Source organism: Chelmon rostratus, chromosome 14 (assembly GCF_017976325.1).
Source record: "Chelmon rostratus isolate fCheRos1 chromosome 14, fCheRos1.pri, whole genome shotgun sequence".
Lineage (NCBI taxonomy): Eukaryota > Metazoa > Chordata > Actinopteri > Chaetodontiformes > Chaetodontidae > Chelmon > Chelmon rostratus.
In genome coordinates, this window is record NC_055671.1 from 9,448,834 (window position 1) to 9,471,819 (window position 22,986).

Sequence of the window (22,986 nt, forward strand, 5' to 3'; positions counted from 1 at the left end):
AAACGACTCAAAGATAGAGCACATATACAATACTGCATACACTGTCACATGATATACAGTGCAGTCCACTCACCGTGTAGTCACTGCTGTCCTCGGTGCTGATCATGATATAGGTGCTATTTTCTATCTGATTATGCAAAATATACATGATACATGCATCCTAATAGCATTTGCAGCGACTTGAGACCCCGAAGAGTGATGTGTTAGTTCAAAACCAGTTCATGCATTAAGTAAGGCTGTTAGGCGGTCTTATTAAGTGTTGCCCAATAATTCATCATCCGAGCTGCTCATGTCCCTGATCTCCATCTGCATCAGCTATTGTGGAACATAGTTTATTCATAAATGAACAAATTTACGCTCTTCATGTCAAGCTCGCAAGCCGCTAAGACTTGTCCTCCTACCTAATCCCGTCCTTTGATTGTCAACATCATTGCTAATTCACATCTCCCAAGTTAAGCCGACAACCATTCTCCACACTCGCAGACGGTACAGAGGTTAATTAATGCCTCTTTTCTCTTTCTCTCCCTCTCTGGCTTGGTTTTCTCAGGGATTTCAAATGCATCATTCCTCTCTGCTCTTCATTTCAGCTTAACAAAGCTGATGTCATTAATCCTTTCTACATACTAATGACTTGATCCGTTTTTGCTCTGGGTTTTTAAGAGACAAAAGGCTACAAATCAAACCAAGCATTTTACCAAGCCACAAGGCTGTTCGTTTCTTTTGGAATTTTGGAAAGAGGATGGAATTTCCGTTCAACCACAGATCTGTCCCTCTAATGTCCTGATTTTTGAGGGGACCAGACCATTGTTATGTGGACGATCATCTGGCCTGTTTGTTGAAATGGCGACTGCAGCTCAAGTGTAGTCTTTTACAAGTCTAATGCAATATAATGTTATATAACGAAGTGATTATCAGTGTCTTTTTACAACATTCAGTTATGTCCAGTTTGTCATGGGCATAAAATGGCGAACAAAAATAGGATGAGGGGCTTCTCCAAGAAAAAAGAAAAAAAAAGATAGCATGGTGTTTTCTACTGCTCCACACTGGCTCCTTTGTACTGAACTCAGCTTTGACATCAACTGGGTCAAACATGAGGGAGGGAGGGATGGAGGGCAGCAGCTGGACCCGACCGTCAATGTCACCCTTGTTAGTCAACTTCATCCATGTCAGTCACTGGCGTTCCGATTTATTTCACTCTTTTGTCTGTGCGCACCTCTTATCTCTGTGTGTGTCTGAAGGTGCTGCTCTGAGGACCCTCAGAGCTGCTCTCTGACACCTAACGTGTGTGTGTGCGCGCGCGTGTGTGTGTGTGCGCACGTGTGTGTGCAGACAGACAACACATGCATGTTGTTGACGATTGAAAGTTCATGGCATCTTCCCTCTAAACAAATGTGCACAATTATATAACAACTCTGATTCGAAAACATGTAACAAAAAAAAAACCTCCATAATTGTGTTAGTTAATTTGCAAACAGTGCATATTTCCCCTAATAAATACATAAGAATTATTTTGACTGGCCAAACAGCATAAACTGATATAATCTCTATTCTTTGCAGCTGATTTACTGTATTAAATGTGCATGCAAACACTCCCATTCCTCTACATTACCCATATATTTTAGCGTTATCAAAACCAGCAGAGAGTACTTGTCAGATCGCTAATACACAGCAAATATCACCAAATACCAAGAAACAAACTCATATTAGAATTTGTGAGGCGCGCTCTGTCCTCAGTCCTGAACCCATGGCTCTATAAATAATGACTGGCAGCTGAAATGGGACTTTGTGACTTTAAGATGTGACTCGGGGAGATGTGGTCTATCTATTGTTGATGAGACAAAAGCGCGAGTCAGATTCATATAGGAGTGGCGGGGAATAACTTCTCATATCCTCATATCACAGTCACAAAGCCACCCAGCAAAACTTCAATAACCCCCGCACTTCTTTCTGGACATGGGTGAGTGCACAGAATTTTTAATAACTCTTATCATCTATTATTGATGTGATTTTAAAATGTGCATTTCAATAACTTACTAATGTTGCTTTAAAAATGTCCTCGCTGTCCTTAGATGTTATGTTGTGCCCTCATGCACTTTGAGCATGATTTGCTGCTTTAATCCTGTGTTTTCATTTAGCAGAAGTATTTTGATATATGGATATGGATATGGATTATTGATTTAACATTTACTCACCCTTTGCACCTTCATGCTACTGTATGATATAGTTTAGCATACAATGATGATTTTAGAGGACGGAATGAAGGCAGCCCATGGACTCAGCCAGGATGACTTACTTCTCAGTGCACAGAGAACTCCTCATTACTCCCTCTAACCTCTTTTAACCATAAAGCAGACTGGAAGCATAGTGGCTGGCAGAGCTGGGCAGGGACTCTCATCATGCCAAGGCCATGCCGGGTCACTCGTGTGAAAGAGGTCAGATACTCCCACATGTGTCAACAGGAGAATGCGAGAACTGTGAAGTGTGGATCCAGAAGACATCTGCAAAGCAATTTTTCTCACTTACAAACAGCATGTGTGCTAACTTTCACACATTTGTTTTAACAGCTTTCGAGTCTTTGATTGATTATCTGGCGTCTACTGTAAATGCACTGGAGCCTTTTGCGCTGAACTGAAATGGAGGCTATGATGGCCTGTATCACTCTATTGCTGTAACCACTGTTGCAGCTGGGCACAGCTGAAGCGTGGGCGTCTGCAGACACTATCATTAATGGGACTCTAGCAGTCTTCCTGTTGTTACTATTAATACTTAGCAGCAGTTTGTTTAACTTGCTGCCTCTGTTACCTCCAACTGCAATCCTAGAATTTGTCAAATTATTAGATGTTTTAGATGTTTATGTTTTATCAAACGGAAACAGTTCAGGCACCAAAGGATTTCACGATGTATCGTGATGAAACTCCGATTTCCAGCGGGGATGTTGTTGTTGTTGTTGTTGTTGTTGTGAAGATATTCAAATTGCCCCTCTCGTTCATTATGCTTCTGCCCACTCTCTGAACACTTGAACCCAGCCCCCGCTGGCATTGACACTCAGTGCTATGGTACCAGTCTCAGCCAGCTGTGGATGGAGGATGGCCTGAGTAGTGACAGTGGTGTTGAGACGGTCCTGGTGACCCCTCCGCCACTACATACTACTGTGTGTGTGTATTGTGGCACTATGGTCTTTGTTTGTTTGACATCGCTGCCCTTTGTTCCTCCCTGATCACGGCAAAGACAATGGATATTGTATCTGCAGCCACAAAGAGAAGCTCTTTCTTCAGGTCCCTGAAGCCAGTGTTTCACCACCATCTCTCACTCGCCTGGTGACGACTGTGACCGATGGAGATAGAGGGCAGGACCAGAGTTAGTAGAGGCTGAGCTGTGAGCTGTTGGTGGAAGCAGAGGAGCGTTGACATACGGATGAAATCAGCGCAGAGAGGCTTATTTTACTGTCGCAACACCTTGTAGGCAGCACTGTGCATCACCGGTTGGCACTGGGATCTTTCTTGTTGCGGAGTAAAGGATCAGAAGCAGCAAATGTTTCCGGTCAGGCAGCCTTGGCTTTGCAAAGCCTTAGGTGCTTTCCTCTATCCCATTTCTGCCAATGCATTTATTAACACTGTGGATATCTGCTACCTGCTTCAACAGCGCAGCTTACACTGGAAGAAGTGCATGAGATTGTCGTGAAGTCAGTGGCGACTGCTTTTGTTTGGACGCTTTATTGGGAACCGCTGCTTGAACTCTTGTTTGTCACTGCTGTCTAATTTTTTTTTTCTGTTGCTTTCTTGCCTGTTGGTGGGGTTTTGGTATATGCTCATGGATTTGCAGACAGAGCGAGGCCTTTTTCATAGCTCCCCCACAGGGTAAAAGAGTTCCCCACAGTGGCATAGATGTGTTGTGTGGTTTTATGTGCGGTGTGTGCCGCCTGTGTGCTGATATATTATGCCCCCTCAGGTTGTTATGATTGCTGTATCCGGTGCATTGGGGCAGTGCCCTACCCATCCCTGGTGGCCACTTTGCTGTGCTATGCTGGCATGGCATTATTTTGTGGCTGTGGGCACGAAGCGTTGACCCAGACCGAAGTCCTGGTCGAGACTTACTTCGCCCGCAACGTTCAGGATTTTGCAGTCATGGCCTCCTTGTGAGTGACGTTTCACTAAATTCTCTGATTTTTGAGCTCTCAAGAGTTCACTTTGCTGTTTGACCTGACTTCTCCCTGTGACTACTCCAGTATCAAATACTTCCAGTACGTGATCTACGGCCTGGCATCATTTTTCTTCCTCTATGGTATCCTGCTGCTGGCTGAGGGTTTCTACACCACGAGCGCCGTCAAGCAGACCTTTGGCGAATTCAGGAGCACCCAATGTGGGCGCTGCCTCAGCCTGACGGTGAGAGTGTGGGGCGTGCAGAGGGAGGGGAAATATGACGTCAGGTTAAGATGCTGAATGCTGGCTTGTTGTAGGTCTAAGCCTCAATGAAATGCTCTTTGTTTCTGTGATTTCTCCACAGAATCATGAATTATGGTTGATAGCTGATTTAATGATGCCACATTTATCACACCTAAGCTCCTACGCCGCATCTCTGTGACCTAACGTGCTGCACTCTTCATTTCAACAGTTCATCATAGTGACGTACATCTTGGCCTTCATCTGGCTGGCAGTGTTTGCCTTCACCGCTATCCCAGTCTTCTTCCTGTTCAACATGGAGCAGACCTGCCACAACATCAACATCCTGGCTGAAACAACCCCCAGCATTAATCAGCACGGCTGGATTTGCATGGACGCCAGGCAGTATGGTGCGTTGTTCTTATAATGACTGACCGCATGTCCACCTGATGAGAATGTTAATGTGTTTGTGAAAGCAATGAATTAATCATCGGGGAGTGGATGCAAACCAGGCTGTGGTATTAGTTATGAAATAATGAAGATAACGACACCTTTATCTTAATTTCTTTACTGCTTTGTCCCTGATATGCTGCATGCAAGCAGGAACTTAAAAGCGTCATAACTCATCGTGATTCAGAAATGGTCAGAGATACTTACGTCATGTCTTCGTTTAAGGTCTGCTCCCTTGGAATGCAATGCCAGGCAAGGCTTGTGGAATGACCTTGGCATCTATTTGCAAAGCCAGCGAAGTGAGTAGATGAATATAATATTCCACTTTACACACTTTAGTATTTCATGTCAGCATCCTCACATTAAAATCAGCGTGCAGAAGGAAAAGCAAAACTTGTTCTAAATTATTGATGAATGGGTGCGAAAGCGAGCATTTTAATGGAATGGAATGACACATACATACCAAGGGATTGATTTAATCCTCTGAATATATATGAAACTAACCTGTGTTTTAATATGTCTTACAGTTCTACGTCACCTATGACTTGTACATAGCTGCATTTGCTGGTGCCGGGATCACTCTCCTTGCACTGGTGAGCTACTGCATTGGCAGTTTGCATGATTCCTTTCAAGCTTCTTGTAAACACTACCAGTAAACACATTTAATGGGTCACTTTACCCAAATTGCAAAAATATTTAGTTGTATTTAGCCATGCAGATGTGGTTTTGGTTTTATCCAGTCGGGCAGGGTTCGAGATATTTGCCACTTATTATTATTGCTGCCACCAGATTACAATGGAAGTGAATGGAATTTAGTTTGTGGAGCTCAAAGCATGGAAAAACCAGCAGCAACATCTCTTTCCTGGCTTCACTATGAGCTGTTTTCAGTGGAACTACTGTCTACCAAAGAAGTAGTTCCTACCAACACTGTTCACATCACGGGACACTGTAAAAGTCAGTTTTAAATGCTGAGTGTGCCACCAACAAAATCCCAGCCACCTTGTTTGTGATGGACAGCAGAAATGTCAGAAACTGATTTTCAGATCCTCCACTCGAGGTTTTGGAATTTGGGTACAGCAACACTTAACATGATTATTTTCTGTATTTTCATCATTTTCCTTTTTATTCTTCTCACCTCCATCCAATGTCTTCCTTTGCAGTTTCTGTATATGATTGCCACCACCTACAACTATGCAGTCTTGCGATTTCTGGGCAGGAAAGGGATCCGCTAAGTGCAACACGTCCATCCCATCCAAGCCCGTCCTCTGGCTATGAGAAGGAAAGTCAACACGTGCAACACTAGGTTTCTGTTCATCCTATGAGAAACAGCAACTTCCAAACCTGGATCACCTGCTATAGTATTTCTTTAGACGTGTCCAATAACAGACAAAAGTTTCTCAGCACCTTTTTGTATGAACAACAGACAGATGAAGATCACTCACACCCAGCAGCGAGCCCTGGTCTCCTCTTCAAATCCTCTACTCCGATGATTCTCTTAACTATGTTGTTCATTTTCCTCTAGCAAGTTGTATCCCCCATTTTATTCTTTTTGTGAAGCTTCATTGGTGCTGATGCTGTTGTCAGATTGGGATGTATGACGTTCCATGAATAATTAAGAGCATTGACAGCTCGCCTCGCAAATCATAACTGCGTGCCCTCTGTTCAGTGTTTACTGATGCATATGTTGGTTCTGAATATGAGTTTGCTGCTGCGTCATTATCACCATCTTCTGTATTAGTGTTGTGTGAACTAAAGCAAGTGAAGCTGAATGTACCGGAGTTCTTTGCAACGGTAAGGTGTATCTTCCCATCTCCCTCTGTGCTTTCACTGACAGAGCATGTACTTTGCATTCATTTATAATGCATTTTTGCTTTGTTTAAATGCCACCATGTAAGAGGGCATGGAGGGGTGGCAAAGACCTATATCCACTTTCCTGGAGCTTTTTTTGGTTACTGCTTAAAATAAGCTGTTTTTGTGTTACTGAGGTGTTGATGCTTCGATAACGTGCCTCCAGGTGACTCGAGTTTGATGTGTAGCCCTGCTTCTAGCTGAGCTGGGCGGCATTGTGTGTGCTTATTTTAAATTAAGGCTGATTAAACATTTTAATAGGCAAGAATATGTAATTTTATTTTAACCATTTATAATACATTGCAATAAAAAATCTTTCATGTTGATTGCATTTCATTTAAACATCTTTGGTAATCACCACAATACATAAAATGCACCAGACCTTTTCATCACAGAACTCTAAATCCCAGCAATCCAAAAAGGGCACTACACCATGTCCTAAAAAACATTCAGAAATTGGTTCAAAAGACAGAATATACTGCAGATTTAAGGCACCAGTGATGAGGCACTTATTTAAATAGCCCAAACAACACATTAATCTCAGTCTGCTTTGGGTCTTCTCTGATGACATATTTGTCCCAGTTAGGCTTCAGGTCTACAGAGCCTTTGCAAAGCAGCCATCACATTGGATCACTTGGTTATGCAAAAACATGGGGGTCAGCAGATCTCCCAGGGCCTTAGCACACACACCGCACTGCAAAAACACACACAAAATCACCATCAAACAATGACAAGAGCCTCTCATTCAATACACAGTATATCCACAGATACACAGTATGTTTCCTGACAGGTAAAGAAGAACACACAACAAACCTTCAGACAGTCGGGGTGGCAGCGCATCAGAGGTTCACTCAACGTGATCTTGACATGTCCATCAATTATTATACCACAGACTGAACAAACAGCTTTGCTATACCTGCAGTAGAGAGAAAAGATGATCACACTTGCTCAGCTTTGTGTATGAACTAGTTGCATTTTTTTGCACAAGTGAGAATATGTAAATTCTATGAAAAACAGCAAATGTGAAGTGGTTCCTTTTCAAAGGGGCTTACTCACATGTCAGTATGATCAGACTGTTGGTTCAGTTTCATCTCCTTAGCAACAGCTTCACAATCTGAAGCTGTTCCAGGTTCAACTGCATCTTCGATGCTCAGCTCCACCACGCGGCCTGCTGCGTCCTCAGGCGTTGGCTCGAGCCTTTGCTCGACAACAGTGTCATCAACAGGCTGGACTTCACACTTAACTACCTCTGCAGCTCTGATCTGTAAAACTGGCTCGTCGGGGGCAGCAGAATCGACTTTAAACTCAGCAGACTTGACTGCAGTTTCAGCAGCAGGTTGAGTAGGCAATTCAAATACAGTACCTCCCACTAAGGCTATGACGGGCTCCACACTGTGTTGAAGAGCAGCCTCTCCTCCTGCTGCATCAGACACAGCAGGGGTCTCAGGGGATGACTCCACCTTAACCTCAGCTCGAGCTTCAACAGTGTCTTCTGCAGCCTGTTCTGGAGGACCATTCTCACAACTCGACTCTGTAGCAGTTTCAGCACCAAGTTGAGGAGACGATTCAGATACAGCACCTGCCACCAAGTCAGGGACTGGTTCCACACTGTGTTGAAGAGCAGCCTCTCCTCCTGCTGCATCAGACACAGCAGAGGTCTCAGGTGATGACTCCACATTAACCTCAGCTAGAGCCTCAACAAATTCTTCTGCAGCCTGTACTGGAGGACATTTCTCACAGCTCTTCCCTCCAGGTTGCGCAGTAGATTCTACTCCTGCATCTTCCAAATTTGTTGCATTTATCGGCTCTGGTTCAGCTGGTTCTTCTTGAGGTCTCAGTTTGACTTCAAGTGCAGCAGGGACTTCAGCACTTCCTTTATTCTCCTGTGTACCAGCTGCAGCGGAGGTTTCTGCCATTGAACCTTCCACATGAGCATCTGCAGAGACCTTGACCTTACTGTCTTCTACATTTGACTGGTCAACTGCTGTGTCGGCATATTCTCCCTTGTTTTCTGCTGTTGTGTTGGCAACTGGTTGCGCAGATGACTCCACGGGAGACGCTGCCTCTGGATTTTCTTTGGTTGAGGAAACTGGTTTTGCCTCACCATTTTGGATAGGTTCTTCAACATGAACATTTGCAGAGACCTCAGCAGCCCCCTCATTGGCTTCAATGTTTGACTGGTCAACTGTTGCAGCAGCATGTTCATCCTTGTTTTCTGCAACTGCGGTGGCAACAGATTTTTCAGGCTGTGCCTCACCATTTTGAATAAGTCCTCCTGTGAGCGCTTGGGGCCTATAACAAAGAAAGTTCCTTATTAGTATTATTTATTAGAAAGAGCTAACTATGCAGAAAAAACATGAACAAAAATCTCTACACTCAGCTCACTTTTAAATGTCCTCACAGTTACAGTCAATAGAGAGATGTTCTCATATACTAACTTTGGATCATCTGTGGTCTCTACTGTTGACCCCTCAGGCTGAGAGCACACACACACACACACACACACACACACACACACACACATATATATATTACACACTTATATTATATATATATATATTACACTTTTTATTTTTATTTTTAATTAAAATTCAGCACATACACACCCAGATGGAATTAACTGAGTGTTTTGAAGAGGAGGGCTGAGCTGAGAATCTGCTGATCTAAAGGGTAAGAATAGAAAACATACCTTGAAAAGAACCTTGGCATTTGTAACCTTAGAGCAGACTACAAAGCAGTGGAAAATTACATTGATAATTAATAATTATCTCCTCTCAAACAGGTAAAGATATCATTAGCTTTAAACTACTGTAGCTCCAAATTACCATCAAAGGCAAATGTTCCATACAGAAACATTAAAAGTCCTTTTTTATTTTCTTTTTGCGATAATATTTTGGGAATTTTGGAATAATGTCATTAAGACAGGTAACTTGTGAAAAAAAAATTCTCACTGAATATAGTGTAACAGATAAAACCATGTCAGCAAGGGATGATGATGAGCTGTAAGGAGTTGTGGGAGTTTCAGAATATGACTCAGTTTCTTTTTTCATATAAGTGAGAGGTTCATCTGTAACCTACACAAAAAATGTTCTGGATGAGCACAACAAATTACACATCTAGCACACAAGCATTATGTGCTGAGTGGTTAAAAGAAATTGGGCCAGCTACATTGATTTATAGAGCAAACTTGACAAATAGAGCCTTAAATGTCAACACAATGTTTATTAACAATGTAAATATCACCAAACATGTTGCAACAAAGTGAGGGGATGGAGCTGTTTGCTTGAACAAGAAATGTGATCCAGTTACACGCATGAGTCAATTTAGTCCTATTACCATTAGTGGTAAAAGATGAGAGAGCACACAAAATTGGACAAGAGTCAGTTGTGCCTGCAGTAGCAAAATATCTTGATAATGATGCAACCTTAATAGATTGTAAGATCCTGGTGCACCTGCACACACTCATAGTAAAGCATGTAAACCTTTTCATTCATCCTATTATTTATGTTATAGCTATAGTTTCAGCTCGTTTGAGCATAATGATACAAGTTATTGATGTTGCTTGGGGTTTCAGGGCTGAAACTAAGTATATAAATACATAAAGAGTTATATAATTGAATGCTTAAATAAATGAATAAATATGTAATAATATAATAAAATGTTTAAATAAATTAAGAATTATTACCAGAAATAAATAAATCATGAATTAAATGTGACATTATAAATAAATGTTGAATTCATTTGTGTATTTTTCTGTTTTCTTTACTTTTTCTTTTCGTTTTTTTTATATTTACACATGTCTTCTTTATTTATACGACCGTATATTTATTTACTTATTCACACATGGATTAATCTGTTTATCATTTTCGGTTTATTTATGCTTTCATGTGTACATAGCATGGTGCAACTTGCTGCAGCGACACAAATCTGTCATCTTCATCCGTCAAAAGTCAGGGGGCGGGCTCTGCCCTGTGATTGGTGGTTGCGCATCAATCTTCTGCTTTTGCCTAAATTAAGATGGCAGCACTCAGAGCGAATGAAATCTTGTTTGCTTCTCATAATTGTGGTGGTTGTAGTTAAACGATGGAGGCCATGATGAATGCCAATCCCTTTGCTTTTTTCAACTTATTTATTCATGGTGGCAGTTAAACATTTGGTTCATAATTATATATTTATTAAAACACTTGATTATGGAATTACTTCTGTATTTAGTTTCGGCCTTTAAACCCCTCCATATACAGTATATCCCTACAGTTGGACACTTATTTTCGTAACAGGAACTTCAAGACTTTTATTTTGAAGGCACTGTCACCTAACTCGTTGTTCCGCTGGCTCGGCAGTAGCTTGTGATGTAGCGGTTTCATGCTAGTTGGCAGGGAAGTGTGTGGTTCTGGTATAATGCTACCGCGTAATTTCAGTTAACTGTAACCGACAGACATGTAGCGGCGACTGTAAAGGAAAAATTGGCACTTACTTTGTGTTACAAACGGTATAAAGCACACGGCATAGTAACTGTGATGGTAGTTTTCAAACAGTAATGTTAACGTTACGGTGCGAGGCGTCAAAAGCAACACAGGACGAGTTGTATGTCCCCCGCTAAACATTTTTACGACGGCACCTCAAGATCAGTGAGCCCGTTGGCTTTATAACTGGTTTCCCAACGCACAAGGAGAGCTTTGACTGGGACAGAAGGTACAAGTGCAATATCGTTTTATCATCTACATGAACGGGCGCCTGTGTCACTAACCCAAAGAAACGTTGAAGTTAGCTTCCAGTTCACGAGTTAAAGGGGATGTTAAGGCAACCTCTTCATATTAGAGCTAATGTCTTTAGCTGATGGTCCGTTATTACGCCACTTCAAATTATTCGACTGCCAGAAAATAGGAGCAAAAGGATTATCGATCCTACTTAAGATTTGAAACTATTGTTATATTTATGAAAACAAACAACCACCTTGTCTAAACCAAAAATACAAGTGAACCTGGACCAGACTAACAGGACAGTGTGTCAGGTCATATGTGTTCTTAGTGAAGAGAAAAACTTATTTATTAATGAAGAAGTTTGTCAGAAAGAGGGTCTAAGGTGATCTTTGGGCTCTTAATACACCTTGGTTTTTACAGCAGAGATTCAGCTGAGGAATAGTATCCCTCTAGTTTCAGTTTAGCTCCCCTTTAATTTGTGAATCAGAACCCAAATTCAGCCTGATTGTTGGATGCAGGAGCTTCTGTTTCTCCAGTTTTTGAGTATTGCATTGAAAGAACAGCCATCATGTACACTAAACTTGGCTTGGAATAAGTAGGTTATGTAATGCCCCTTACCACACAGGAAAAAGACCAGGCATCTGTGTGCTGTCTGTGGTTCATTGCTGGCAAGGTGAATGCGTGGAAAGGAGGATGACAAGCACCAAAGGTGTTTAGTCTTTCTGTGTTTATCATATCTGTTTCCGTTTAGTTATTCATGCCTGCATGTCCTGTACCATCCTAGAAAAAATGCCATCAAGAAACCATCTTGACAAAATCGGGAGGAAGAAGAAAAAGAAATGGACAGAGGAGGCCATGGAACGTGCACTGATCGAGGTGAAGTCGGGGAGGTGTACGGTGAGACAGGCTGCCAAGGAGTTTGGAGTCCCTAAATCTTCACTGGGGGACAGAGTCAGTGGCCGTGTGGCGCCAGGGAGCCGAAGCGGGCCAGCTCAACTTATAACATCCGCCGACGAGGAGCTGTTGGTGGAGTTCTCTTTATACATTTCCAAGCACGGATTTCCACTGACCAAGCAACAGCTGGTGTCCTTCGCCTCATCCATTTATAAGCGGCAGCATCGGAGGGTGGCGTTTTCTAAACTAGGCCAGACCTGGTGGCTCAATTTTAGAAAACGTCAGGAAAAGAATATTAACATTCAGCCAGCAGACAATGTTGTCCGTGGGAGGACGGTGTGTGTGAGGAAGGAAGCCGTGGATCAGTTTTTTCATTTACTCAGCACTGTCATGGACGCTCATGGGCTGAGAGACAAGCCTCACCAAATCTTCAACTGCAATGAGACGGGCTTTCAGCTGGGCAGGAAGCGGGTGATTCTCCCCAAATCTGTCAGTCTGGGCTACAAGCCAGCGCCAGGCTTGAGAGACCACATCTCTGTCCTGGCTTGCTTTAGCGCAGCTGGAGAGGACATTCCCCCATTTATTATCTACTCAAAGGCCTATCCAGGGGGTGTATGTTACAAGACACAAGGGCCTCCAAATGCCCTCTACGGGTGGTCAGACTCGGGTTGTATCAACTCTGACCTTTTCAAGAAATGGTTCCTCAAACACTTCCTCCTGCACGCACCCAAGGTGCGTCCTCTGCTGCTGATTTTTGATGGCCACAAGTCTCCTGTGAACCTTGAGGTGGTGGAAGCGGCTCGCAAGGAGGACGTCATCCTTCTCTGCCTTCCGCCTCACTGCTCTCATGTCCTGCAGCCACTGGATGCGGGACTCTTTGTCCTCCTGAAGCAGCGTTTCGCGGCACTCTTAGGTGATGGTTGTGCCACTGATACTCACGTTGCAGTCAGCAAGAAAGAGTTCTCAGGTGTATTTAAAGGGACGTATCAGGTAGTGAAGGAGGAGGAGGGTGTCAGGACTGTGAAGGAAGGCTTTAGGAAATGTGGTATGTACCCCGTGAACCACTTCGCCATCAGCGAGGGTCATTTAATGCCAATGCACGGCATGGGCCCAGCAGCTGGGCCCTCCTTGTCTACGTCAGCACAGGCGGTGCAGACTGTAGGAGACCTCACAGCTGCTGGAAACTCCTCCAAACTCATTACTACGCAGTCAGCCGTCAGTACCTTTGAGGAAAGAGGTTGCCTGCATAACTAAACAAAACCTGAATGAACACTCCCGTTCGAGTATCCACCTCCCCGCGCCTCCCTGCAGAGATCCCTGTCAGCTCCCCTGAGGAAAGGGGTGTGTTGATATGAAATACTTGAACGTTGTGCTCCAATTTAGAGTCAAGTGAAAATGCTTGAATGCTGTATGACGGCGGTTCCCAATCTGGTGGTGTTTAAAGAAAAATATATACAGTATTTCTATTTTCTGTAGTCTGTAAGATTTCTCTATTTATTGCATTTTCCCTGCGAAATACCGGATACTCTCACCACTTCAGACCTCTAAAAAACTTTAAAACAAAACAGGCCGAGGCAGGAAAGACACTTTTTGGTTGAAGATCATGTCATTAAGGCCGTAACCTGTGAGGAGTAGTCACAAGTAGAAGATGCTTCATTTTACAGGACCACAAGCCAAAACAGATTGAGGACTACTGCTGTGACTTAAGCTCTCTCATTTTGTCTTGTGGGTGATAGATCCGCCAGCTAGCAAAGCAACACCAAGCAACAAGAATACAGAAAAACTTGTGCTTGATTTGTATTTTAGTTGATCCTTGACAGAAAGCAGTAGGCTGTTCTACAAAGTGTGTGCATTGTTCTGGACTGATCAAACAAGTTGTTCACTAGTTTAATGTGTATTCATTCAGCTAGCATGTTAACAGATTTACCTCATTGCTCTCAACGTGCTTACAAAGACGAAAGGACAGATTTAAAACTTAGCCACATTGTTCTCCATAATCACAGGAACTATTACATTGTGAAAATGTAGTTAGAAGTCGCGGTCTGGCAAGATTTAATATGTTCCAGTATCCATGCAGAAGATTTTCAACAGAAGATCTACCCATCGGTAGAGGGATAAACAGTGATTGTCTTTAATATAGATAGAAGGGAAACACACTGAGTATTCTGAATGTATTTGCCCTTTTCCTATTCACACAGAAAAATGGACCCTACAAGACCATCTCAGGGGAAACAAACAGAATAAACGTATTTTTGAAATATTTCTGTAGCATGAATGTGTCCATAAGCTTAATAATTTACTAAAGGTATGTTTGTGCGTGCGTGCGTGCATGCGTCTTGCGTGCGTGTTAAAGTCAGGTGATGTAATATCAGTGCAATAGATACAAGTGGCAGTGATACACAGGCAGGGAACACTACTGCATGTATTAATCATCATTACTGTGTAAATAGTTAATGAGTGTTTACATCTTTACAGTCTATTAAAACAAAGTACACAACTGAATATGGCTTTATTTCTAATCACTGAATGCCATTTTACAGAAAATGAATATGTCTATGCTCAGCAAAACAATGAGATTACTATTTAACACACATTATTAATAAACATTGATGGCTGATAAAATATTTGTAGAGCTCAAATTGGGGATTCATCTTTTTCTAATGTTCATTAGAAAGTTGAAGGGACTCTTTTGGTGTTTAAGGACAAACATGCAGGTGTTAAAGGAGTTGTGCCCTGAGGGGAACCACTCCAGCAAGAATTGTTTTCAGATTAATGCTTCATCAACCTGCTAAAGCCCAGGTCTGCCTGCAGTGTGCTGTAGGTCTTTATGGATGCAGCAGAGCTGCCCGGAGCTAACTTCATCTTTATGTATGTTCGTATCACACATGGTGATTTGTGCCTGAAGCCTTTTATTTTTTTCCCCCACACCTAACAGAGTCAAAGGAGAGTTTTAATTTGACTTGCAGAATTGCCACCGCATTGTTCCTCGTATTAAAATGGGTCTCAGCAACACGTTTTATAAACACTGGCGATGTCTCAAACTGTGCCCTAATGTTTGAATATCACTGGGTTTAAATTTGTTGTTCTTTACTGCATTTTCCAGTCAGATGTTAGATTTTAATTAAATCTATGAAAGAAACAAATTCAGTAAGAAGCTGTTTCAGGCACATCTGTTAACCTCACATTTACTAAATATTACTTCATCAGATCTCAATCACTGTTAAGCAGCTGTGTAGGGATTTAGTCACTGCTTTAAAGTATATGATTTAGTCAAAAATGGCGCCATCTGCTGGCCAGACCCTTGGCACTGCATTGTGTGGATAAATTATGTCACTATGATCAAACAGAAAAGTGTTTTTTTTTCCTGTCATAATTATTATTTTGTTTACTACGGCTTATATGATAAGTTCACGGTTCTGTTTTTAAATATAGTAGCAACACCTCTCTACTACAGTCCTTTTAAATGATTTAAGATTGGCACGAATGTTTACATCTTTTGATATTTGTACTGTAAAACTCACTCAAATTTCTTGGCTGTGGACAGGACGTATGACTTCTGTCTGACCGGGGCGGGTCTGGTTTCCGCAGCCTGGTCCCTGCTGCAAAGATGGGAGAAGCTGTTGTCAAGTTTCAGCATGTTTGTTTCAACACCTCTCAAAAAGTCAGTGCTTCTGATGGAGGCCATGTAGGAAAAATAACAGCAACCTGAAAATAGGGCAGCAACGCCGTGCTACACCACAGCTCATCAGTAAAATGGCATGGCAAGAGTCATCAGCATTAGAATGTGATTAACTGAACTGCTTTAAATTCACACTTCTTTTTTGAGGTTGCGTCCTAATTGCTGAGGATACCTTGCATTGTCTCCCTCGTGGCTTTGCTGATTTGATATCTGGATCCAGCTGAGATCATTCTTCAATGAAGTCCGCACTCTGGTGGTTTGAAACACCTGGCTTCTGTCAACCTCTACCCCACACACACACACACACACACACACACTTCCTGTCACTACTGGGTACCAAGCACACATTTTTAGCATTTAAACTGATAAAAGGATTAAATATTAGATTCGGGTGTGACTTACCTTTTGACATGATGCTGATTTTGTTTACCGATGTTCAGCCTGATGAGATTATTTCGAGAAAGAAAGTTAAAATGTATTCCTGGTTTGTTTTTTAAATCTTCCCACAATTAAAGCAGTGATCGATGTGCATAGAGCAGCGATACACTCTATCTGCTTCTTGTCTTGTTTCTCTCTCTCCTCACCCGTGACTTCAGGCCTGTTTAATAGCCCGGTATCTCATACATAACCTGTAATACTGCATTCTGTACAGAAACAACCTACCTAGAATGTAAAAGTGACATTTAAGTATTCATTATTTGTTCCTTCTGGACAGCTATGTTCTTTTGGAACGTAGATCAGCATTGAAATTACATGTTGAGGTGAGATTTTTTTTTACGCTTATGTCAGCGCTCATCACATTTTATGTTGTGTTTAAAAATATTATTCTGACAGAATTATGTAATGATGTTGTTCCACATAGACTCTATAGTCGGTATCTACCCATCTACTCCGAATTGTAACCCACATTGTGTTTATACTGTCCTTTCACACATCCTGTCTTTATTCTCTTTGAGCTCCTGTTAACATTTTGACCTGCACTCCGTGTTTTAATCTCCGTTGATGAGTCTCATGAGAGATGTGCCAGCACCAATTAACCGGGTCAAATTCATTATGCACAGAAAATGAATGCAATTCCGACTTCGTAATGGCCCTTCAGAGTCAGTGGTCGTGAAATCAGAACGAGTGTAACGCCCATCCCCTCACCATGTTGTGTTCTCACCTGTTCTGATCAGCTGTGTTGGGCCCGTCTGGGTCTCTGTCTCGAGCGGGCCGGCAGGTAAAGGCACTTCAGCCCCCCCACCGTTATTTCAGATTCCTCCCCCTGTTATCCTCGAGTGTCACTGCTGGATGCTGCGATGCAGGGTCAATCACGTGGGTGGGTGGGTTGCTTTTCATGATAATCATGGAGTGGGCAGACAGGTGCTCCTGTTTGAGTTGGTAGTTTCGTGTTTCTACAAGTATGACATTACACTCCAGAGCCGTTTTCCAGCCAGATTTTCACAATCGCTCTGTCCTGTCAACCAAATGAAAAATATAATGTATATCATGTATATAAATAGATATATTTTTCATGCATTATTCTTCCTGCTTTTCTAATCTAAACATTGCACCATTTACAGCAATTTAGTACTCAGTGGAACTTTTTCCCGCTGATTTTAGCCTTGTACAATATACTTACCACACTATGAGTGTGGACAGAAATGAAACCCTGCAGCTAATTTGCTGATGACATTTCATGAGAAACATTTCAGTGTTGTTTCACTCTTAGCTCTAAAAAAAACACACACATTTCCAGCTGGAAAGATGATAGGAATCAAGAGAGACCTGTTCTTACACTACTTGGAATTTAATCTACTGCTTGATCAGAACATTTCAAAATCATTTACACCAAAATGCAGCCAAGTGGAATGTGCATGTCCTCCAGTGACTCTCAAACAGACAGTGGCAAATGCCTGTCTTTAATGTTAGGTAATTTACTTTTGCATGTTACTAAACAGAAGTGTTTGGTGTGTGGATTATGCAGAGTGGGACATTTATTGCTGTTTTTTTAATGCAATTTTAATACTGTAGGCATCAACAACCCATTCACCTCAGCTGTATCAGAATGGAAGGAAAAAACATCCTTTCACTGTCTCATTAAGTCACTCATTAACACACACACACACACACAAACACACACACAGCTGTATCCTATATGTTATGAATAAGATCACATCAAAGTCACAGTTACACTGTAAGTAGCTTGTTTGTTAGCAGAAGTTCTGCATTGTGTCATCACTGCTCTGGGGCTTTGTCTCCTGTGACACCACTTGGACTTGACAAAGTAAGATAACAACTTGTAAACACGTAAAATGTGAATGCTGTGTGGAATCCAGCAGGACTTCCTCCACTGGGTTTCCTCCCTGAACCTCAGCCAGTATTTTCAGTAAAAATTCTTTGTATTCCTTCAGCACGGCATCAAAACATCATGGAGGTTGTCAAAGTGATGCATCGCATATAGAATTGACATGGTGTAATGGGAATATGTGTATTGCTCAATGCTCAAATTGCTCAAATTCTTGTAGAGAAACGTGAGGGAACATTTTGAACTTGACTGCATTTTTGTGTAATTAAAATGCACACCATTTTAAAAAGCTGAAACATTGAAAAGGGGAAGCAAAAAAAAAAACTTGCTCTGAGTGTTTCTGTTACTATCAAATCTGAGATTGTCCTACAACTATTGTGCCTACACAGGAAAATTATTTTATGTCTGCATTTATTTATCTTGTGTTTAAGTGTGTGTGTGTGTGTGTGCGTGCGTGCGTGCGTGCGTGCGTGCGCGTGTGTGTGTGTGTTCTGTGTTTCAGCTGGCTGCAGGACAAATTTGCCCTTGGGGCCAATCAGGTTTATGGTGCAAGTTGCTGACAGTTTAACAGCTGTGTATTCATGTGGACTTGGTTTGGCTTTGTGCACTTATGTGTGCTGTATCTGCACCTGGACTGCATAGCATGCACACATAGAAATGTAATCATAAGACAACTTTCAACACCTGGCAATTAGAGGTACTGAAAAGTCAAACCATGATTTTTGACTTTCAGTGCATCCAAATTAATAAATCCTGCCATGAACATGTATTACACTACACACTGAAATGATAAACTGAACAACTAAAATTCTGGATGTTCAACTAAGTTGACAATGACAAAAACCGAGCTTTAAACTCATTGTCCGTTTTGATTAAAGGAAACCAACCAGATTTGTAGTTACTGACAGTACAAGTTGAATTGTAATCAGGGGCAGGCACTAAGTTTACTCGGTTTTGATAACATTAAAGACATGTTTGTTCTGATGCCTCTGATGATACCTGTATCTTCCTCCTTGCAATGCTGCACATTCTAATGAAGGCACTTAATTTGTTCTCACTAGCAAAGGCAGACTACCAAATAAAAAATAGAAAGTACAGAATATTTGTTTAGTAAGACTTCTGTACCCTGATCACGAGAACGTATTTTTGAGAGTTAATAAGACAAATAGAAATAAATAAGTTCAATAAGAAGGTAGATTTAGAAGTGAATCTCGTATCCGCGTGACTTTGAATGCATCTTTTGCATATGCCGGTTTCAGGAAGTGATGTCACACTTCGTTTCGGGTCTTTTTGTCGTGTGGTAGCAGCTTGGTAAGTGTTATTGCTCTATAATTAATTTCTAAAATATCCATAATTTGAATTTTAGTTTCATTTCGATGTACATAACTTTGTGAAGTAATTCGTGTTTGACGGTACACAGTCGGCCCGTGAGGCAGTATGGCGTTGTTTTTCTAAACAGCGTTGTTCGACTAGCTTAGCTTGCTAGCAATTTATTAGCTGTTGTGGCTAGCTAGCTAGCTTGTGTTTTGTACTTTATCAGGAATTGGAAAAAAAATTATTTGCCTAATAACAGGGGTTGTATGTCTCACAAAGTCATGATAACAATAACCTGGTTACTATAGTTTTTAATCTGACCAACCAAAACGTACCTTGACAGATGTATTTGTTGTTTGCTCTAGCTTGTTGCTGAATGCTCTTCTATAATTTCATGCACTACGAATGAACTGCTGATAAATTGTAATTCATGCCTCAGTTGGGAATTTGGTGATTTCAGCAACATAACTCACTATCCCAGTGTGTCTCATCTGCTAAGATAGACTCATACATGTTGATGCAACTACATTACTACACAACCATATCACCTGTAAATTGTAAGGGATTTGACCAGTCCCCTGCAGGCAGTTTGTGCATGGTTGATTTTAGGTAGTTGGCAGCAGAGCCTGCCAAGTTTCTGCAACCTCTGTTGGGTTCAGATATGTTAGGCGGTATGAAAGATCGTTAAACTGAAAGAATGGGACTGCTGCTTCATTACCGATACAATGACTTGAAAATTGTGTCAGGAGCTGCCTGCTTCTAGCTTTCCCACAATAGTTCTCAGGTCACGGTGTGCACTGTTCTAAACATTACTAGGTTTTCAGTATATGTGTGTTCTCCTTACGTGCTGCCGCAGCAGAGCCATCGAAGATGACTACAGCTGCAAGACCAACATTTGAGCCGGCGAGAGGCGGGAGGGGTAAAGGAGAAGGAGGAGGTGATTTGAGTGCCCTGTCCAAGCAGTATTCCAGTCGAGATCTTCCAGGTCACACCAAGATCAAGTACAGGTCAGTGAGTTCACTGCTAGCTGTTGAGTCACGCACTGATTTAGATCCAGTATGGTACTTAACTTATGGTAACTGTTCATACTGCATCTATTATGTGCTCACTCTGAAAGTGGATATATGCTGGAATCTGTGTATTTATTTTTCTCTCCAAATGTTTTCCCCATCCTCAGGCAACCCACCCAGGATGCCCCTGAGGAGGTGCGTGCCCGTGACTTCCGCAGGGAGCTGGAGGAGAGGGAGCGCGTGGCGGCACGTGAAAAGACCAGAGAGAGAGGACCAAGAGGTTGGTCTTTCTGCAGATATTAGACATGCTGTTCATTAAAAATGTCTTTTAGTCTGTGTTTCTTACACGTCCATTATTCTATCTCAAGTTTATACCCCTGAAAACATCTTCTTAAAACACTGTATTGACCCTAATTTTCCAGAGCACACCACATCTTCATCATCTTCATCATCATCTTCAAAGAGGCCCAGACTGGATCAGATCCCAGCAGCCAACCTGGATGCTGATGACCCTCTCACTGATGTAAGTGCTTACACTGCAAGACTTGGTGCACACTTGGTGGTGATTAGCACTCAATAAGCTCCCTCGCCAATGTCGCTTGGTTGTTTATAGGATGATGAGGACGAGGACTCTGAGGAGGACAGTGATGACGATGACACTGCAGCTCTTCTGGCAGAACTGGAGAAGATCAAGAAGGAGCGGGCTGAAGAGCAAGAACGCAAAGTAACGTATCATTTCAGAAGAATCGGGCTGACAGCACAATAAGAAAATGAAGACATGGGTTACCTTTGAGAGAGCACAAATGTTACGTCTTTGTGTTTAGTGAAATTTGTTGCTTTTCCCATCTTAGGAGAGGGAGCAAAAGGCAGAAGAGGAGAGGATTCGCATGGAGAATATCCTGAGTGGCAATCCATTGATTAATTTGGCAGGTCAACAGCAACAACAACAACAGATGAACCAGACTCAGAATACATTCAGGGTGAAGAGAAGGTATCTCACAACACAAACATTTATGCACAACATGAGTGATATATTTGAAGACAAAAGTTCTCTTCACTTTCCACAAATCTTCAACAATACATTTGTTAATGTGTTTTTAGGTGGGACGACGATGTTGTGTTCAAGAATTGCGCCAAAGGAGTGGATGAAGCACGGAAGGAGAAACGCTTTGTCAATGACACGCTGCGCTCTGAGTTCCACAAGAAATTTATGGAGAAATATGTGAAGTAAAGGACTCAGTGTGTCTTCGTTTTATTGTTTTGTTTTAAATCTCATTTCTCTGGTCTCCGCCCTCTGTCCTCAGCTTGGTAGATGGCATTCAAAGACATTCTGTGTTCAAATGCATTAGTATTTGTACAGTAAACACGTAAACTGTTGTATATAAATGATTTGATGAGTGACATCCTTTGAATAAAGCTTATGAAAGAATGAAATTGTGAAACGAGATTTACCATCTGAGTTTTTCTGAAGGTTTTTTTTTTTAAATGAATTTCAATAAACAAAGACTTGCATTTAAAATATGCTTGCAGGGATTTTTTGAGAAAATTTGATGCCAGAGAGATCTGTTCACAGCTTTGTTTTCAAAGTATTCAACCTTTTTCTTAATTTGATCTTGTCTGGGAATTTGTGTATTGCATAGTTTATACCAAGCAGGATCTTCGAGATCAGTTGTAAGAGAAAGGGTTTTATATGTTAATGTAAATATATGAAAAATATGAACGGGACTGTTGCAGATGACAACGTTCACATTCTAAAAACAGGTTGTTCCTTGTATTTCCTGGCACATATTTGTGTATGTGTTTGGGCAGTTTTCACCTGAAGTGCATATACATCAACCTTTTATGTCAGATTAATTTCCCAACACAACAACATAGATGCTTATGAACAGCCACTCTTTTACATATACACAGAATAAGCCATCATCTAATAGCCGTTGTGCATATGTAATTACCATCATAACCTGATGCAGAAGTACAATAAATATCTGTATATTCCAACATGACTATGATTCATTATAGTAATAATAACATCGGTTTTTATAGTGTCTTTCAAGAGACCCAAGATTGATTTAGACAAATGGAGGGACAAAACAAAACCCAAGAACAGAAAATAATAGGCCAGGGATATCAGAATTAACCAAGAACATAGGTCTTTGCAAACAGGTAGGCTTTCAAGAGTTTAAATTACCATCGCTGCAGTGTTGCAAATCTCTGCCGGCAGAGACTGAACTGATTTTAACAATTAACTTTAATGACATTCTTTATCATTGGAAATGCTAGAATAGACTTTTTAAATGTTCAGATTTTCATATTCAACCTTTAACAGAAGATATGATAGAGAAGAATATGTTTAGGATAAGCGCAGATTGAAGCACCATTAAAGAATGGTGCAGTGAATGTGGTCTTCTTTAATTAGTCCAGCAGT

At 41.6% G+C, this 22,986-nt stretch overlaps 4 protein-coding genes across 5 annotated transcripts; 3 read left to right on the forward strand and 1 right to left on the reverse strand.

The window, feature by feature from the left end:
- Positions 1–1,908: 1,908 nt before the first annotated feature.
- On the forward strand, positions 1,909–6,975 carry plp1b (proteolipid protein 1b). Its single transcript, XM_041951656.1, has 7 exons — positions 1,909–1,957; positions 3,949–4,135; positions 4,226–4,382; positions 4,612–4,789; positions 5,055–5,128; positions 5,357–5,422; positions 5,990–6,975. Exons 1-7 carry the CDS (start codon positions 1,954–1,956, stop codon positions 6,059–6,061), a joined length of 738 nt encoding a protein of 245 aa, XP_041807590.1. The 5' UTR covers positions 1,909–1,953; the 3' UTR covers positions 6,062–6,975.
- Positions 6,918–17,315, reverse strand: si:dkey-125i10.3 (zinc finger protein 185). Its single transcript, XM_041951654.1, has 7 exons — positions 17,113–17,315; positions 16,353–16,391; positions 16,123–16,234; positions 15,793–15,870; positions 7,734–8,969; positions 7,491–7,593; positions 6,918–7,371 (listed from the first exon to the last, which is right to left on the reverse strand). Exons 2-7 carry the CDS (start codon positions 16,360–16,362, stop codon positions 7,273–7,275), a joined length of 1,638 nt encoding a protein of 545 aa, XP_041807588.1. The 5' UTR covers positions 16,363–16,391; positions 17,113–17,315; the 3' UTR covers positions 6,918–7,272.
- On the forward strand, positions 11,027–14,904 carry si:rp71-1d10.8. Its single transcript, XM_041951655.1, has 2 exons — positions 11,027–11,369; positions 12,162–14,904. Exon 2 carries the CDS (start codon positions 12,167–12,169, stop codon positions 13,523–13,525), a length of 1,359 nt encoding a protein of 452 aa, XP_041807589.1. The 5' UTR covers positions 11,027–11,369; positions 12,162–12,166; the 3' UTR covers positions 13,526–14,904.
- Positions 16,605–22,026, forward strand: cwc15 (CWC15 spliceosome associated protein homolog). 2 transcript variants are annotated; one of them, XM_041951658.1, is made up of 7 exons: positions 16,605–16,711; positions 20,408–20,558; positions 20,729–20,841; positions 20,984–21,084; positions 21,175–21,285; positions 21,413–21,552; positions 21,663–22,026. In XM_041951658.1, exons 2-7 carry the CDS (start codon positions 20,422–20,424, stop codon positions 21,790–21,792), a joined length of 732 nt encoding a protein of 243 aa, XP_041807592.1. In that variant the 5' UTR covers positions 16,605–16,711; positions 20,408–20,421; the 3' UTR covers positions 21,793–22,026. The 2 variants fall into 2 exon arrangements, with proteins under 2 accessions (XP_041807592.1, XP_041807591.1); XM_041951657.1 differs by lacking the exon at positions 16,605–16,711 and adding an exon at positions 19,498–19,548.
- The last annotated feature ends 960 nt before the right edge of the window (positions 22,027–22,986 follow it).

Coding starts and splice junctions, on each gene's coding strand:
- cwc15 (XM_041951658.1), top strand. CDS start 20,422: ATGACTACAGCTGCAAGACCAACATTTGAGCCGGCGAGAGGCGGGAGG. Junction 20,842..20,983: donor CAGAGAGAGAGGACCAAGAG/GTTGGTCTTTCT, acceptor CTAATTTTCCAG/AGCACACCACATCTTCATCA. Junction 21,553..21,662: donor ACATTCAGGGTGAAGAGAAG/GTATCTCACAAC, acceptor ATGTGTTTTTAG/GTGGGACGACGATGTTGTGT.
- si:rp71-1d10.8 (XM_041951655.1), top strand. CDS start 12,167: ATGCCATCAAGAAACCATCTTGACAAAATCGGGAGGAAGAAGAAAAAG.
- si:dkey-125i10.3 (XM_041951654.1), bottom strand. Junction 8,970..15,792: donor TCCACAGCCAAGAAATTTGA/GTGAGTTTTACA, acceptor TCTTTGTTATAG/GCCCCAAGCGCTCACAGGAG. Junction 7,372..7,490: donor GCCACCCCGACTGTCTGAAG/GTTTGTTGTGTG, acceptor GTGTTTTTGCAG/TGCGGTGTGTGTGCTAAGGC.
- plp1b (XM_041951656.1), top strand. Junction 4,136..4,225: donor TTTGCAGTCATGGCCTCCTT/GTGAGTGACGTT, acceptor TGACTACTCCAG/TATCAAATACTTCCAGTACG. Junction 4,383..4,611: donor GGCGCTGCCTCAGCCTGACG/GTGAGAGTGTGG, acceptor TCATTTCAACAG/TTCATCATAGTGACGTACAT.